Genomic DNA, 18,528 nt, shown 5'->3' with positions numbered 1-18,528 from the left:
CTTCATCAAGGGACAGAGCATACTTGAAGGAAGAATTCCTTCTTTCTGCAGAGCCAGTTTTCTAGATTATTCCCACAGAATAACCAGAAGGAAAACATCTGTAAGAATAGATCTAGATATCCGACTATTTGTCCGCTTTGACAGAGATCTTCTATTAGAAGAGTCTTCATCAAGGGACAGAGCATACTCAAAGGAAGAGTTCCTTCTTCCTGCAGAGCCGGTCTTCTAGATTATTCCCACAGAATAACCAGAAGGAAGACATCTGTAAGAATAGATCTAAATATCCGACTATTTGTCCGCTTTGACAGAGATCTTCTATTAGAAGAGTCTTCATCAAGAGACAGAGCATACTCAAAGGAAGAATTCCTTCTTTCTGCAGAGCCGGTCTTCTAGATAATTCCCACAAAACCATCTTCTGGTTTTCCTCTAGTATCCCTCTGGGGGCCTTCTGGGGACCTTCTGGCGTCCCTCCAAACAGCTGTTGGCTCTCAAACTGAGAGCTTGTCCTCCATCCTCCGAACAGCTGATGGCTCTCAAACTGAGAGCTCGTCCCCCTTCCTCTGAACAGCTGTTAGCTCCTCAAACTGAGAGCTGGTCCTCCTTCCTCCAAGAAGCTGTCTCTTAAACTGAGAGCTGGTCCTCCTTCCTCCAAGCAGCTGTAGGCTATCATCCTCCTCCTGCTCTGATCTCTCTGTGACGAACCATTTACCATTTTCGGAATTCTCTCCTATACCTGCATTCAGTTCTTCACCATCTTTATTTGCCTTTTACTAGGGTTATTTTCTCGCCGATTCTACGAAGTCCGTCGATCAGTTCATCCAGAAGACAGTTTACGGACGAAGTATTTGAGTATCTTTCGACGGTATGCAGTTCATTCGAACATTTCCCGCTCGTGTATTTTTCTCCTCGAGTTTTCGTCTTCGGAAATTTGTCAGTTGTAGTAGACTTCGTGCTTAAATTAACCTCCTCTTCACTGACGTCCTCCGTTCTTGTGTTTTGTAATGATTCATGAGCTCTGCAGAAGTCTTCGCTCATGTCCTGCGCTGTGTCTTTCCGCCATCTCTTTTTTTGGGTGTCGACTGATCTGTGGTTTATATCCTGAAGCTTTTCTTGGAGTCTCGAATCCTTTTCCTGTTCGTCCTTCCTGTCTTGGAAGCCCTGTCGTCTTCGAGACTCTCGATCGAATTCTTCTTTCTCTCTGGTGAAGGCATCAATGTCTAGCCTCAGCTTCTCCTGGGCCATAATGAGGTCCTCTTTTTCCTTCATGAGGTCTCCTCTCATTTGTATGAGGTGGGTAGCGAAGAGCCTCCTCTCATTCTGCAGGGCCTCCCTCTCCAATTTCATGTCCTGGACGAGCCTCTCTTGATTCTTGAGGTTCTCTTTCTCTCTTCTCAGCTCTTCTCTCCAGGCGACGAGTTCTTCGCAGAAAGTTTCCTTCTCTTTCTGGAAGGCTTCCCTATCCAAATCCACGGCCCTCCTTTGAGCGAGTTCCCTCTGAAAGGCGGTCTTCTCTTCATGGAGCTGCTGTCGCATAATGTCGAGCTCTGCCTTTTCCTGGAAGAAGCGTTCCCTTTCCGCATCGAGAGCACGTCTCTCATTCAGTAAAAGCTCTCTCGCTTCGTCGTTCCTTTTCATCTCGTCAACGAGGGCGTTCTTTTCCTCTTGCAATTTCTGTCGGAGTTGCTGTTCGACGATGATGGCAAGAGAGGGTTCGCCCTCATAGAGGCTGATGAGTGTATCACTTCTACTTGTCCTGGGAGTCTCTCGATCTCTGGACTCTCCTCTCTGCTGTCTTGCTGTGGAAAGCTCCTGCGACGACCATTCTCCGGTTCTCTCTAGTGAAACAGAGGACGAATATTCGTAATAGGCGGACTCTTCATAAGAGGACGAATATTCGTCTCTGTCTCCTGGAAAGTCTTCAAACCCATAATGGGGCGAACTTTCACGAGAAGACGAATATTCGCCTCTGTCGTCTAGAATATCTTCAAATCCATATGAGGATGAATATTCTACGACGCTTTCCGTTTCCTGAATGGTGCTCTCCTGTCCATAAGTTCTATATTCCCATGGATTCTGGCACCAACAGTTTTGCACCTTTTTTAGAAGGAACTCGATGTCTCCTACTTTTGCTCGCTGGAGGAGCCACAGGTGGTTCTCCAAGTGTCCTCTCAGCGTGAAGTCGTTCCCTTCGTTTAACTGTTCTGACAATTTCTCTATTAGATTATTCATTTCTTTCAGAACGTTCTTCCAACTCATCATCCCAAAGAACGGCTTCTTCTCCCGATCTTCCTTGAATTTCTTGGGCAGTGCAGCTTGACATGAGCATTTTTTGATGCTCTTGATCAAAGCTTTGAGCTCATCTGCTGCTGCCCTCTCGAGGTCCCGGATGTGATGTTCCAGGTGATCTATCATCGTGAGATTTGCAAAGACTGGCTCCTTCCTTTCTATCCGGATCATCAAATCGTAGATTAGCTCGTCTTTCTGTTTTCTCACCTTCTTCCATTTCTTCTTCTTTGGTCCTTCGAAGGCTTGACATTGGCAGTTTTTGGTCTCTGCTATGACTGCTGCCATCGCGCCTCTTCCAGCCAGAAGGAGGTCCAGTATGTGACCATCCAGGTGATATATGATGGAGAGGTTCTCCTCCGCTGGATCAATGCCTTCAACTTGTAAATACAGCGCATCCACTAAACGTTTCCGTTTTGCCAGCAACTTTTTTAGCTGCCTCCGGCCAAGACGCGGCTTTTCTTGTTCCTCCGGACCTAACGGTTGACAGCGGCACTGCTTAATTTTCGTAATCACCTTTTCCAAATGGTCTTTTGTGGCCGCTTCAAGTTCATAGATGTGTTTGTCTAAGTGGTTTATAAAAAGGATATCTTCAGAGACTGGATACAAATTCTCCATCTGGTCCATCAACGCAAAGACCAGTTTGTCTCTTTCTTCCTGTACCTCCTGCCACATCCTCGGCCTAACAGGTGGTTTGGCTGCCTTCCGTTTAATGTGTTCTGGGGGGCTTTCTTTGAAAGGTGCTCTTTGAGCCCTCCGTTCATCGTGTCGTCTGGGCTTCTGGGTAGCTGGTGGTCTTCGAGCCCTCCGTTCATCATGTCTTCTGGGCTTCTGGGTAGCTGGTGGTCTTCGAGCCCTCCGTTCATCATGTCTTCTGGGCTTCTGGGTAGCTGGTGGTCTTCGAGCCCTCCGTTCATCATGTCTTCTGGGCTTCTGGGTAGCTGGTGGTCTTCGAGCCCTCCGTTCATCGTGTCTTCTGGGCTTCTGGGTAGCTGGTGGTCTTCGAGCCCTCTGTTCTTCGCGTCCTCTGGGCTTCTTGGCAGCAGGCTGTTCTTTCTGGGTTCGTCGCACTGGTTGCTGATGCTCAGCCTTCCGTTTGTCTTGCTCTTTTCGTTTTTTTCCAACACGAGAGTCCATCGCTCCTTTGGACTTCTGCATCCTCTTGATGAGATCAACCAGCTGGAGCATCGTCCTCTCGCTTTGCGCTATCTTCTTCGCACGCTGTCCTTCTGATGTAATAAATCCATATCCCCGATCTTCCACAGACCTGGGGCCAAGTAAAGAAGCCTCGTATCCGAGGCGATCAAAACACATACATGTTCCTGCTAGGAACATCCACAAAGCAATATATATCATAAAATTCATTTTTGGTTTGTTTTGCAATATCAAGCAGCAACCTGTCACTTGGCCTAGTCTTGGAAAATGCCGTGGAGTCTCAGAACTCTCTCCCTTCCTTCCCGGATTCTCGGAGACTGAAAGAATCCGGGAATGGAGTTCTGGGGAAGTCCGTCTGCTGCTAAGCCACATACGCAAATTTATAGCAGAATACAGTCACGTAGTAACTATTTTCTCTATATGGTGTTTTCAAATGTTCACATTCTTTCCAATATATGACAAGAAAACGCCATCAGGTTATTATTATTATTATCATTATTATTATTATTATTATTATTATTATTATTATTATTATTATTATTATTATTATTATTATTATTATTATATATGATGATGTCGCAAAAGATACGATGATAAATCAATTTAAAAAACTCAGAGAGAGAGAGAGAGAGAAAGAACTGGTACACACAAAAGGACAGTTTATTCATTTAGTTTTACTGTCCTGCCTTCATTTAACCACTGGTCCAGTGAAGTTTAATAATACAACAACATAACTGTTAAAATAAAATAATTCTAAAATTATAACAATAAGTACAATCAGTAAACTATAATAATAAATAAGTTTCAAAATATAAATAATATATATGAAAATAAAAATAAAAAATAAGAATAATAAAGTAATATTTTTAATGATAAAAATGAAAAAATAATAAAAATAGAGGTAAGAATAAATACAAATAAAATAATAATATTCAATTAAAAAAAAATAAATAAAATAAAATAATAAAAAATTGAATAATATAAAAACTAATAAAAATAATTAATAAAAATAAATAAAAAAAACAATAAAATAATAAAAATAAAAAAAATAGAAAATAAAAAAAAAAAATAAAAATAATTGTATAAACAAAAAATGAAAAAATAAAATAAAATAAAATAAAATAAAATAAATGTATATCACAATGAATGAATAAATAAATAAATAAATAAATAAATAATAAATAAATAAATAAATAAATAAATAAATAAATTAAAGTATATACAAATGAATAAAAAAGTAAATAAATAAATAATAAGCATATAAAATGAATAAATAAATAAATAAATAAAAAAAAAATAAATGAATAAAAAAACTAATAAAAAATATAAATAGATACATAAATAGATTAAGAAAATAAATAAATAGATAAAAATAAATAGATATATAAATAAATAGAAAAAGATAAATATAAATAAATAAATAAAAACAAAGAAATAAAATAAAATAAATAAAAATTTAATTATAAAAAATTGAAACATATATGAATATAATAAAAATAAATAAATAAATAAAATAAAAAATAAATTAAAAAATAATAAGTAAAAAAAATGAGTAAATAAATAAAGTAAAAGTAAAAAAATAATGAAATAAATAAAATAAACAAATAAAGGAATAAAATAAATAAATAAATAATAAATAAAAATAAAAAAATACATAAATATAAATAAATGAATATATAAAAATAAATAAATTAAAAATATTGAATAAATTAGTAAAAATAAATGAATAAATATATTAATAAAAACAAATAAATAAAAATAAATAAAAAAATAAAGAAGAAAATAAAAATGAATGTATAAAATATAAATAGAAATAAATAAAAAGAAAAATGAATAAAAAATAGATAAATAAAAAAAATAATGAATAAAAAAAAAGTATTAATAAAACTTAATAAATAAAAATATATAGAGATAAAATGAATTAATAAGTAAATAGAAAAATAAATAAGTAAAAAATAGAAATAAATAATATAAATATAAACATAATAAATATATAAATATAAAAAAAATAAAAACAATAAATAAAAATGAATATGAAAGAATGAAAATAATAAAAGATTAATACAAATATATATATACATAAAATAGATAAATAAAAAGAAATAAATATATAATTAAACAATAATTAATTAAATAAAATAAATAAAAAAAAATAGTGAAAATAAATAATTACATAAAAATAAATACTAAATAAGGACGAATAAATAAATAAGTAATAAAAATAAATAAATAAAGATAAATAAATAAATAAATGAAAATGAATAAAGATAAAAAACATATATAAATAAAAGCAAATGAAATAATAAAAAAAATGATAATAATAAATACATATATAAATAAAATAAATAAAAAAAGGAAATAAATAAAACATATATATAAAATAAATAGAAATAAATAAAATAAAATAAATAAATAAATAAATTAATTAATTAAATAATATAAATAAATATATAAATATAATACATGATAAAAAATATATGAAAATAATTATAAATATCTTATGAAAAAATAATATAAGAATGAAAAAATAATAAAGTTAAAATAAATAAAATAAATTATGATGAAAATAATTAGGAACTTTTACGCCTCGGCCTTCCCGTCGTTTTCACAGACACACACACACACACCACACGAACTTCGGCACATTTACCTAAAACTGCGGGATATAAGGAAAGCCAAAAGGAATCTCGGTGCGTGAGAAGAGAATTTCACGAGTATTGAACAAGTCCACATAAGCGTTTCCTGTAAGGAAGCTAATAATAATAATAATAATAATAATAATGATAATAATAATAATAATAATAATAATAATCTAGAAGGAAACTGAAGGAATGATAACAGCGGCACAAGATCAGGCCCTAAGAACCAGATATGTTCAAAGAACGATAGACGGAAATAACATCTCTCCCATATTTAGGAAGTGCAATACAAAAAATGAAACCATAAACCATATAGCAAGCGAATGCCCGGCACTTGCACAGAACCAGTACAAAAAAGAGGCATGATTCAGTGGCAAAAGCGCTCCACTGGAGCCTGTGCAAGAAACATCAGCTACCTTGCAGTAATAAGTGGTACAAGCACCAACCTGAGGGAGTGATAGAAAACGATCAGGCAAAGACCCTCTGGGATTATGGTATCAGAACGGATAGGGTGATACGTGCAAACAGACCAGACGTGACGTTGATTGACAAAGTCAAGAAGAAAGTATCACTAATTGATGTCGCAATACCATGGGACACCAGAGTTGAAGAGAAAGAGAGTGAAAAAATGGATAAGTATCAAGATCTGAAAATAGAAATAAGAAGGATATGGGATATGCCAGTGGAAATCGTACCCATAATCATAGGAGCACTAGGCACGATCCCAAGATCCCTGAAAAGGAATATAGAAAAACTAGATGCTGAAGTAGCTCCAGGACTCATGCAGAAGTGTGTGATCCTAGAAACGGCGCACATAGTAAGAAAAGTGATGGACTCCTAAGGAGGCAGGATGCAACCCGGAACCCCACACTATAAATACCACCCAGTCGAAATGGAGGACTGTGATAGAGCAAGAAAAAAAAAAATAATAATACAAAGTACAAGAGAGGGGACTAAACAACACAATAGAAGATGTAAAACAGAGGCTTAAGGCCAAACCACATAAAATCCAACGGTACCTGAACAGGAATAAGGGATACCAACAGAACAAACTATTCGGAACCAACCAGAAAAGACTATACAGCCAACCAAGAGGGGAAGACAACCACCAAGAAATTCCTGAAGCCGAACCAAGTAAGAGACTCTGGGAAAACATATGGAGCAATCCGGTATCACACAAAAAACATGCAACATGGCTCCAGGAAGTCAAGGAAGAAGAAACAGGGAGAATAAAATAAAGATTCACAGAGATCAGGACAGACGAAGTCAGACACCAACTAAAGAAAATGCCAAGCTGGAAAGCCCCAGGTCCCGATGAAGTCCATGGATACTGGCTCAAAAACTTCAAGGCCCTACACCCACGAATAGCAGAACAACTCCAGCATTGTATCTCAAATCACCATGCACCCAAATGGATGACCACAGGAAGAACATCCTTAGTAAAAAAAGACAAGAGTAAGGGAAATATAGCCTATCACCTGCCTACCAATAATGTGGAAGTTACTAACAGGTATCATCAGTGAAAGGCTATACAATTACCTAGAGGAGACAAACACCATCTCCCACCAACAGAAAGGCTGCAGAAGGAAGTGTAGGGGCACAAAAGACTAGCTCCTGATAGACAAAATGGTAATGAAGAACAGTAGGAGAAGGAAAACCAACCTAAGCATAGCATGGATGGACTATAAGAAAGCTTTCGACATGATACCACACACATGGCTAATAGAATGCCTGAAAATATATGGGGCAGAGGAAAACACCATCAGCTTCCTCAAAAATACAATACTTACAAGCTCTGGAATAAGACTAGCAGAGGTTAATATCAGGAGAGGGATCTTCCAGGGCGACTCACTGTCCCCACTACTCTTCGTAGTAGCCATGATTCCCATGACAAAAGTACTACAGAAGATGGATGCCAGGTACCAACTCAAGAAAAGAGGCAACAGAATCAACCATCTGATGTTCATGGACGACATCAAGCTGTATGGTAAGCGCATCAAGGAAATAGATACCCTAATCCAGACTGTAAGGATTGTATCTGGAGACATCAGGATGGAGTTTGGAATAGAAAAATGCGCATTAGTCAACATACAAAAAGGCAAAATAACGAGAACTGAAGGGATAAAGCTACTAGATGGGAGCAACATGAAACACCAAGAGATGAAGGACACGATCAGGAAAGAACATATGCAGAGACTCAAGGCGATACTCAAGTCAAAACTCAACGCCGGAAATATAATAAAAAGCCATAAACACATGGGCAGTGCCAGTAATCAGATACAGCGCAGGAATAGTGTAATGGACGAAGGCAGAACTCTGCATCATAGATCAGAAAACCAGGAAACATATGACAATACACAAAGCACTACACCCAAGAACAAATACGGACAGACTATACATAACACGAAAGGAAGGAGGGAGAGGACTACTAAGTATAGAGGACTGCGTCAACATCGAGAACAGAGCACTGGGGCAATATCTGAAAACCAGTGAAGACGAGTGGCTAAAGAGTGCATGGGAAGAAGGACTAATAAAAGTAGACGAAGACCCACAAATATACAGAGACAGGAGAATGACAAACAGAACAGAGGACTGGCACAACAAACCAATGCACGGACAATACATGAGACAGACTAAAGAACTAGCCAGCGATGACACATGGCAATGGCTACAAAGGGGAGAGCTAAAGAAGGAAACTGAAGGAATGATAACAGCGGCACAAGATCAGGCCCTAAGAACCAGATATGTTCAAAGAACGATAGACGGAAATAACATCTCTCCCATATGTAGGAAGTGCAACACGAAAAATGAAACCATAAACCACATAGCAAGCAAATGTCCGGCACTTGCACAGAACCAGTACAAAAAGAGGCATGATTCAGTGGCAAAAGCCCTCCACTGGAGCCTGTGCAAGAAACATCAGCTACCTTGCAGTAATAAGTGGTATGAGCACCAACCTGAGGGAGTGATAGAAAACGATCAGGCAAAGATCCTCTGGGACTATGGTATCAGAACAGATAGGGTTGATTGACAAAGTCAATTAGAAAGTATCACTCATTGATATCGCAATACCATGGGACACCAGAGTTGAAGAGAAAGAGAGGGAAAAAATGGATAAATATCAAGATCTGAAAATAGAAATAAGAAGGATATGGGATATGCCAGTCGAAATCGTACCCATAATCATAGGAGCACTAGGCACGATCCCAAGATCCCTGAAAAGGAATCTAGAAAAACTAGATGCTGAAGTAGCTCCAGGACTCATGCAGAAGAGTGTGATCCTAGAAAACGGCCGCATATAGTAAGAAAAGTGATGGACTCCTAAGGAGGCAGGGGATGAAAAAAACCCGGAACCCTACACTATAAATACCACCCAGTCGAATTGGAGGACTGTGATAGAGCAAAAAAAAAAAAAAAAAATAATAATAATAATCTTTGGAAGATTGAATTTCAAGTCAATGCCTCTCGGCATATGAACAGTTTTCATTTACTGAATAATAATAATAATAATAATAATAATAATAATAATAATAATAATAATAATAATAATAATAATAATAATAATAATATATCTTGGGAGTAGACCCTCTTTTAAACAAATCTTGTTGAAAAGGATTGCTGCATCAGCTCCATTAATTTTGTATAGAGTCTTCTCTATTTTCCTTATTAAGGATTTCTCAATGTTGCTGAAACTGGCAAGCAACGTGCCAAAGGGGATCGTCAAATTCAGTGTAGTCATATTGAATTATCTTTATTACTGCTATATACATATATTACTGCTACAAGTTTCTCTCTCTCTCTCTCTCTCTCTCTCTCTCTCTCTCTCTCTCTCTCTCTCTCTCTCTCTCTCTCTGACGTTTCACCCAGATCTGCCAGGGCATGGTCACAGCGATGGTTGCTGGAGGACTGAATCTTACTTACTTAATGGGGATAGGAAAGGATGGATTTATTGGGGAGGGGGGTTGAAGGTATGGGTGTGGAGGTATGGGGACAGGTATAGAGTAAAGTAGGAAGTAGAAGTAGTGTTAGTAGTGAATAGAAGGGGGCAGACCCCTTTGCGCTGGTGAGGGTGCATTCGGTGCATGATTCTTGGCGAGGTGGAAGGGTCTGGAAGTGGTGATGATGATGGTGATGATGGTTTTTTTTTTTTTTTTTTTTTTGCTCTGTGACGAGTGGTGCCAGTGATGGTAATGTGATTAGATCGCCTCTCTATTGCAAGTATGGATTTTTTTTTTTTTTTACCAGTCATACTCATCATTGTTGTCTCCCTCATGTACACATCTGACTCACACGGACACTTGCACGCTCTCACATCTCCAAATGCAAGTTCTCACACATCACTCACATGCATACACACTCTCCCCTCAACCCACATCCCGCTGCTCAGTCCACATACACTGGATCAGGCGCGGCTTCTTCTATCTTGGGGCCTAACCTTTGCCATATCTTGAGGTCCCTTCTTCCTTCTCCAGTTAGCATTCTGCTTCTTTCCAGCAGGTTGACGTCCACCTCAGACATCCTGTCCCACGTCCTATTGGCTAGCCTGTGAATCCTGCAGTTGAAGCTCTTCATCATTGATCTTTCGTGCAATTCTTTTATTGTGTTATAATACGGTGGCAATTCTTTGTAGGCTTTTCTGATTACTTTATTTTGGATTGATTGTAGTTTTCTCAATGAAGATTTACAGGTTGCTGCTAGGATCGCTGATGGGTACTCCAACTGTGGCCTCACCAGTGCTTTGTACAACAAGAGGTACATGGCAGTGGATACTGAGCGGAATCTTCTGATTTTCTTGGCGGTTTGACTGCCTCTTCGGATGCTGTTCAGCAGATGGTGCTTTAGTCCTGTCCTGGTGAAGGTAACTCCCAGGACCTTGATGGAGTTCCTGAAGGGAATTCTTCTGCCGTCAACAGTTACATCTGATGGCTGTTGGACAGACACTGATAATAGTTGAAATTTTTCTTGGCTGGTGGCTATTTTCCATTTTTTCTCATACTCATTGACTTTATTTATTTCCCTTGCTGTTTTTAGGGCTAGCATGTTTTTTCCCCTTTTATTTGGGTATGTTATGATTTGTGTGTGGTCATCCGCAAATATGATCTGGTGACAGCCTACATCAGGGGCAGGGACATCTCTTGTATAGAAGTTAAAAAGTATAGGTGCCAACACACTCCCCAGGGTGACTCCGCTTAGAATTGGGAACTCCGGACCTGAAATTCTTCCCATCTTTATTTGTGCTTTCCTGTTATCCAGGAAGCTGCACAAGAGCCTTACTATGAGGTTTGTCATGGGAGTGGTCATCAGTTTATATTTCAAGCCATTATGCCACACTTTGTCAAAAGCTTTTGCAATGTCCCTTGAAACTACATTGCACCCATGTCCTTGCGCTTGTGAAATCGCTATATTTTCATACAATACTGCAGTGGCCAGTTGAGTCCCTCTACCTTTGGTGAAGCCGTACTGGTTCTTATTTGTCAGCCCATTTTCATTTAGGAATCTTACTAATCTGTTTTTTATTATTGTTTCTACAATTTTCCCAGGAATTTCCAACCGGGTTATTGGGCGGAAATTTTCCACATGTCTTGGGTCCTTCCCTGGTTTTCCTAGGAATCGTATCAGCCCTTCTTTGTAGATGTCTGGGAAATAGCCCATGCTGATTGTTTCATTTGTTGCCTCTTTAAGGATTTCAAGCATAGCATCCGGTAGGTTTTGCATTAGTTCTTCATTTATATTTGATTTTCCAGGGGCTTTTCTCTTTTTTCCTCTTCTTATTATGGATTTGATTTCATTTAATTCTACTGGTTTCAGCATGGAATTATCTGGGTCCAACCTACTGGTGTCTACTCTTTGGTGAGGTGTTATGTTCGCTCTTTCCCTTAGTATTGCCTCTTCTACTTCTCTTTCTTGTTCCCTGTCAAAGTTTCTGTTTTCTTCATCAGTTATTCTGAAGGTGTTCTGCCAGTATTCTCTGAACACCAGTTCTTTCTCATCATCTTGGTAGATTTTTCTATTGTTGTCAGTTATATATGGGGCTGAATCCCCTTCTTTCCCCAGTAGTCGGCTGATGTTTTCCCAGAATTTTGCTGGCTGCCCGTACAGATTGTTAGCTGATTTTACAATTCTTTCCCAATGCTGATCATGGAGGACTTTGGCTTCTTCAGTTATCAGAGTTTATAGTCGTTTTGCTCTGTGGAAAGTTTCCCTTGACCAACCATTTAGTCTTGTGGAAAGTTTCCCTTGACCAACCATTTAATCTTGAGGCTCTTTCTAGGTTTTCAAATTGCCACTGCAGTAGTTTGAGTTGGTCGCTTTCCTCTGGAGATTTAAGTATCCTGTACCCTCTTATAGGGATATTATCTTTTACTGCCCTTGCTATGGTATCAAACCAATCCTTCAATTTATTATCAATGTATGTTTTATCCTTTATTTCTGGCTGTTCATTTGCTCTTTGGGCTTCTCTTTCGAGTTGGATATTAAATTTTTCCCAGTCTGCATTTGTGGGGCAGATTCTTGGAGCAGTGGGAATGACAATGCTTTTAGTAGCTAGAGTCAGGATCACTGGTAGATGATCGGAGGACGTTAATGCTCCTTGCTGAAGTGCATAGTTCAGGTGGGCTTGCCTGTTGGCTAGAAGGATGTCCGGTCTACCTAAGTTTATGCCTACAAAGGTGAGGAAATCAGGCCCCAGGTGTGAAGCTATCCCCCTATTTATTAAGTCATGCACTTGATCTCCATTTGCATTATTTCTGTCATAGCCCATTTGACCATGAGAAGCATTTAGGTCACCGAACAAGTAGGATGGCAGTCGCTTTTGGAGAATTTTCTTTATATCCTCTCTGGGGAAGAATCTCCTTCTCGGAGGTAGATACGTTGTGCCTATGACTACTGGTCCCCTTCTAGTCCTGACTTCCACTGCAAGTACGTCCTCCACAAAATCATCCAGAAGCCTGTACTCTAGGTTCTTTTTTATTGCTACTGCTATGCCTGCATGATCTTCATTATGAATGTTCCTCTTGTACACACTGTACCCATAAATCTTCAGAGGTGTGTCGTTTACTATTCCAGTTGCATTAAGTAATATTATATCTGGGTCAATTTTATTGTAGTAGGCAGTAAGTTCCCTGCTTCTGTTGAAGGTCCATTTAAGCACATTATGCTGGATTATTACCAGTTTCTCCATTTTGGGTTTATTTGTTTACTGTTTTTTTTTTTTTTTTTTTTTTTTGGTGGGCTGTTCCTTACCTTATTAGGTTGTTCTTTACCTTAGCTTCCTGTGACCGGATTGAATGTGTTGGAATCTTTCCTCGTTCACCTTGGTTATTTCCATGTTAGTGAGATCGAGAGTTCCATCCTTTATCGCGTTTTCCACATCAACATCAGATACGTCCCCAGTATATCCATATTTAAGTTCGCCTGTTGCGAAAATCATATCTATTATTGTTTCTTGGGATGGCCTACTTGGCATAGCCGTGTTTATGCTGGCATATATGCTCATATTAAGCTTTTTTTCCTTCTTTGTGGTTTTTTGTTCTTCCCTGAACCCAGTTCCTTTCATTCCATTTTCATTGGTTATCGTTTGTTTAGCCGGCCTCCTGTCTGGAGTTATTGATAGTGCATTTCTCTGCCGTTTTTTACTTTCATGCATCTCATTGCCTTGAATTTCTTCAGGTTGTTCCGTTTGTCTTTGGGACTGTAGATTATAATTCCTGTCTTCTCCTTCAGCCTGTTGCTGGTTATCGTTATTTGTTTGTTGCTGCCCCAATTTTTCTATTACTGCTTCTGCAAATATTACTTTTTTGGGGATTATGACTTTTGGCAGTCCATTCGCTTCATATATTTTGTCAAGAGTGCTTTGGAAGGTACCTGGGATGGCTGCTTCGTTCATATTAGCCAACATGAGGGCTGTGTTTATTATTATATTATTGTTATTTATGGAAGCATTCTGGGTATTCTTCCATCCTGCTGTTTCACTTTTATTGGTGGGTTGTATTGGTTTTGTTCCATTGTTGGCTGTAACTGATGCATAGGTTGGCGTTGTTGTTGTTATAGCCCTCTTTTGTCTTTCTTCTTTGATCAATTCTCTGTAAACCTTCTTCCTCACAGGGCACCTCATTGCCATTGTTGGATGGCTGCCATTACAATTGATGCACTTTGGTATGGCACAGTGACAGTCTGTATACCTGTGCTCCTGGCTGCTACAGTTGGAGCATATTTTGTAAGTCTTTTCTTTTTTGCAATTGTTTATTTCATGATCATATGCATAACATCTCATACATTGTTTTATTTTTGCATAGATTTCTATCTTTAACTGTCTCCCATAAAGTGATTGGGAGAAAAGAAGGATCCCCTGGTTTACTGCCTTTCTGGCCATTTCTTGATTTTCCATCTTAAATTTAATGATGTTGGTGTCACTCACCTTTATCACTTCTATTACTTTGCAGTAGTTGTTACACCTTTCAATTTCTTCTTTTAGCTCCTTTGAGCTGTGATTGTACACATACTCATCCAGACCTGTCACCACTAATGTCCGGTTAGCAATGTCTTCAGGCTCTTCTATAATTTCAAATTTACCTTTGTTAAAGGTTGATTTTTGTTCTCTAGTTTGGAGGTTAGAAGCGGTTTGGTCATCAGTTATTATAATGAAACCACTCTTAATGTTGATGACTTTGTAGACTTTGATGTTGTTTTTTGTTAGGACTTCCAGAGTTTATTCCTTCTATCCTCTTCACTGGGGCCATTATCCCTTATCCTTACTTTCCCCATGATTGAAATGTGAAAATTAGGATTATATTGGTTGCATTACTAATTAAAAGGTGAATGCAAAGGATAATGCGATAGTGACTTGAGTGGTAAAATGAATGGATGAGTGAATAATATGGGAGGGTATAATAATGAACAAGTTGTTATATAATGTCACAAAGAAGGGTAACTGATACCTATCTCTATGCTGGCACTGAAAAAAAGAGGCCAGGACGATGCCGACGACCTAGAATCGAGTTCTGATTTTGAAAAACCTCATGGGCCACGTCCCTCGAATCTAGGCAGGGTTAGTACTGTTACTAATACTACTACTAATGCTACTAAAAGACAATATAATATAATGTAGGAATGAGAGATGAGTGAATGGTATAGAGAGGTAGGGGGGAGGATAGGAGCGAAGGCTATGGTGGTAAGGGATGGGGGAGGGAAGGGTTGACTTATACAATGACGACTTTGGCGAACCGCCAATGAAAAAACGGCTCCTCTGCTCTCCACCAATGGGAGGCGAGTACCGTCTTCTTCAAGCCGTTTTTAGCTGGTAGTGTTGGTTTAAGGTTGGTCTCAGAGCTTGGGTTGAAAAGTGGCTTGAAGCATCTAGCGGACAGCCAATGAGAAGGCGGTTTCTTCTCCGCCAATGGGAGGGCGGCTTCTTCTCCGCCAATGGGAGAGAGGCTTCTTCTCTGCCAATGGAGGCCTCTGCTGCTGCCGTCGGAGAGGAGATCGCGACACGTCCGTCTTCTACCGCTGCTCGCCTGTGAATGAATCTGAATCTTAGCGGTGAGTCCTTCGCTATATATCATGGTCGTGCGGGCGCTCACGGATGTTCCTGCAGGACCCGGAGGGTGCTCGACTTTTCATTGGCTGGCGGCCAGGCGTCGGAAACTCTCGAGGCGCGTTGATCTTCTCAGGTGTCTTGCGTCACCTGGAGCCGGGTTTTCATTGGCTGCGACCGTGGTGATGTAACTCCTGGTATTTCTAACAAACTCTTCGATATTGGTCCCGTCCTGGGCGCTGGTGTTCTCGTCTGGAGGGGGGGGCTGGGTCTTCCTTACACAGGTGGGCAGCAGGAAGGGTTCCTGTGTCGTATTAAGGAAGGGTTTTTCCTCAAGGATGAATAACGCCTCAAGGAGGCGTAGGCGTCGCTGATCGGGGGCTCTTCCAATCATCTTTGTGTTTTTTACAATATTCTCTCGCACGACGTGCTGTTGGTGGGCGGTGAGGGCGTGGTGTTTTATGGCACCGTTCTGGGCGTGACAGGAGATCCTCTTAGACAGTCGTAACGTTGTCATACCGATATAAACTCCAGGACATCCTTGGATAGGGCATGTGTACCGGTAGACGACGTTATTCTGCTTCAGGTGATCTCCTGCAGGCGGGGTAGGGTTATTTATCATAATCAGGTCCCTTGTTCTCCTGTTCTTATAATAGATTATAAGAGAGAGCCTCTTCCCTTCCTCCACGGGGGTAACGTTCTCCTCTACAATCTTCTTAAGGCATCTCTCCTCTTCTCTGTATCCGTGGTGCATGAAGGACTTGTAGAAAATACGTATATCCTCGGAGGGGGGATTCTCTTTATTCTCTCCGTCCTCCATGTACCATTTGTTTAAGGCTGTTCTGATCTCCCTGTTGATCAGCTTGATGGAGTAACCGTTGTTAATCATCATTTGTGAGGCTCGGTCCAGTTCTAAGTGGGTGTCCTGCCACGCTGAACAGTGCGTTAAGGCCCTCCTCACGAAGGCCCTGACGGTGGTGGTCTTGAACCTCGCAGGACACTCACTCTCTCCATTTAAGCAAAGTCCCAAGTTAGTAGATTTGGTGTAGACGGTGGTGGTCATCTTCGGGGTTGTCATCGTAATTAGGACGTCGAGGAACGGGAGCCGATCTTCGCTGCTAAATTTAATTGTGAAATTAAGGGTGCTGTTGCGCAGGAACTGCTGGCGAAGGGCTTCAACCTCTTCCTCGGAGTCAGCTTGAACAAATATGTCATCGATGTATCTGGCATACGTCCAGGGACATCGGTGCTGCGAAAAAACCCGCTCTTCAATGGTATCCATGTAAAAGTTGGCAAAGAGGACGCCCAAGGGGGACCCCATTGCCACGCCGTCTTTCTGACGAAACATCTGTCCTCCGTGGGAGGTGAAGGGGGCTCTCTTCGTACAGATGTCTAGGAGTGTCTTAAGCGATTCTTCCGGGATGTTTGGAGGTTGCTTGTCGATGGGGACGTTGGTAAACAGGGACTCCACGTCGAGGGACGCCATAGTGCCGTCGCCAGGGGAATCCTGAATTTTCTCCAGGAACTCCGTCCAAGAAGTAAGGCAAAATTTGGAGGGGGTATACGGCGTCAGGATTTTATTAAGGCGTTTTGCCAAATCGTAGGTCGGTGCAGGTGTCTGGCTGATGATGGGGCATAAGGGGTTACCTGTCTTGTGCGTTTTCACGTTTCCGTAAAGATACCCCAAGCTGTAATCTCCTTGGATGGGCGGGAGGTGGCATGCATTCGTTGCGGCGTTTACTGCAGTGATGATGCGGTTAGCATCCCGTTTGACGTCTTCGGTGGGGTTTCTCGTCAATCTCTCGAATTTAGAGATTACAGCTTGGGTTATCTTTACGGAAAAGTGAAAACGCACAAGACAGGTAACCCCTTACGCCCCATCATCAGCCAGACACCTGCACCGATACAAAGAAGAGGAGAGATGCCTTAAGAAGATTGTAGAAGAGAACGTCACCCCCGTGGAGGAAGGGAAGAGGCTCTCTCTTATAATCTATTATAAGAACAGGAGAACAAGGGACCTGATTATGATAAATAACCCTACCCCGCCTGCAGGAGATCACCTGAAGCAGAATAACGTCGTCTACCGGTACACATGCCCTATCCAAGGATGTCCTGGAGTTTATATCGGTATGACAACGTTACGACTGTCTAAGAGGATCTCCTGTCACGCCCAGAACGGTGCCATAAAACACCACGCCCTCACCGCCCACCAACAGCACGTCGTGCGAGAGAATATTGTAAAAAACACAAAGATGATTGGAAGAGCCCCCGATCAGCGACGCCTACGCCTCCTTGAGGCGTTATTCATCCTTGAGGAAAAACCCTTCCTTAATACGACACAGGAACCCTTCCTGCTGCCCACCTGTGTAAGGAAGACCCAGCCCCTCCTCCAGACGAGAACACCAGCGCCCAGGACATGACCAATATCGAAGAGGTTAGTAGAAATACCAGGAGTTACGTCACCACGGTCGCAGCCAATGAAAACCCGGCTCCAGGTGACGCAACACACCTGAGAAGATCAACGCGCCTCGAGAGTTTCCGACGCCTGGCCGCCAGCCAATGAAAAGTCGAGCACCCTCCGAGCATCCGTGAGCGCCCGCACGACCATGATATATAGCGAAGGACTCACCACTAAGATACGGGCTGCTCTGTGAGCAAGAGCCCGTGCTGGCACAAGGCCAGCTTAATCTTAAACAACAACAACACTAAGATTCAGTCCTCCAACAATCATCGCTGTGACCATGCCCTAGCAGATCTGGGCGAAACGTCAGAGAGAGAGAGAGAGAGAGAGAGAGAAACTTGTAGCAGTAATATATGTATATAGCAGTAATAAAGATAATTCAATATGACTACACTGGATTTGACGATCCCCTTTGGCACGTTTCTTGCCAGTTTACAGCAACATTGAGAAATCCTTAA

The 18,528-nt window shown here is 40.4% G+C and overlaps 2 protein-coding genes across 2 annotated transcripts; both read right to left on the bottom strand.

The window, feature by feature from the left end:
* Positions 1-756: 756 nt before the first annotated feature.
* Positions 757-3,471, bottom strand: LOC135212204 (trichohyalin-like). The gene has a single exon (XM_064245650.1). The coding sequence runs from the start codon at positions 3,469-3,471 to the stop codon at positions 757-759; it is 2,715 nt and encodes a 904-aa protein (XP_064101720.1).
* Positions 3,472-14,186: 10,715 nt separating this feature from the next.
* Positions 14,187-17,095, bottom strand: LOC135212192 (uncharacterized). Its single transcript, XM_064245641.1, has 3 exons — positions 16,384-17,095; positions 14,494-14,630; positions 14,187-14,303 (listed from the first exon to the last, which is right to left on the bottom strand). Exons 1-3 carry the CDS (start codon positions 17,093-17,095, stop codon positions 14,187-14,189), a joined length of 966 nt encoding a protein of 321 aa, XP_064101711.1.
* Between the last annotated feature and the right edge of the window lie 1,433 nt (positions 17,096-18,528).

This window comes from Macrobrachium nipponense, chromosome 19 (assembly GCF_015104395.2).
Source record: "Macrobrachium nipponense isolate FS-2020 chromosome 19, ASM1510439v2, whole genome shotgun sequence".
Classification (NCBI taxonomy): Eukaryota; Metazoa; Arthropoda; class Malacostraca; order Decapoda; family Palaemonidae; genus Macrobrachium; species Macrobrachium nipponense.
This window is presented reverse-complemented; position numbering and strand designations above follow the sequence as displayed.

Excerpts from the sequence above, each read along its gene's own strand:
- LOC135212192 (XM_064245641.1), bottom strand. The coding sequence starts at position 17,095 with ATGGCGTCCCTCGACGTGGAGTCCCTGTTTACCAACGTCCCCATCGAC. Across the intron at positions 14,631-16,383 it reads TCCCCCCTCCGAGGATATAC|AAGAGCCTGAAGACATTGCT; the intron begins GTATTTTCTACA and ends TTGAAATTATAG. Across the intron at positions 14,304-14,493 it reads AAGTAATAGAAGTGATAAAG|AAAAGACTTACAAAATATGC; the intron begins GTGAGTGACACC and ends ATTGCAAAAAAG.
- LOC135212204 (XM_064245650.1), bottom strand. The coding sequence starts at position 3,471 with ATGCTCCAGCTGGTTGATCTCATCAAGAGGATGCAGAAGTCCAAAGGA.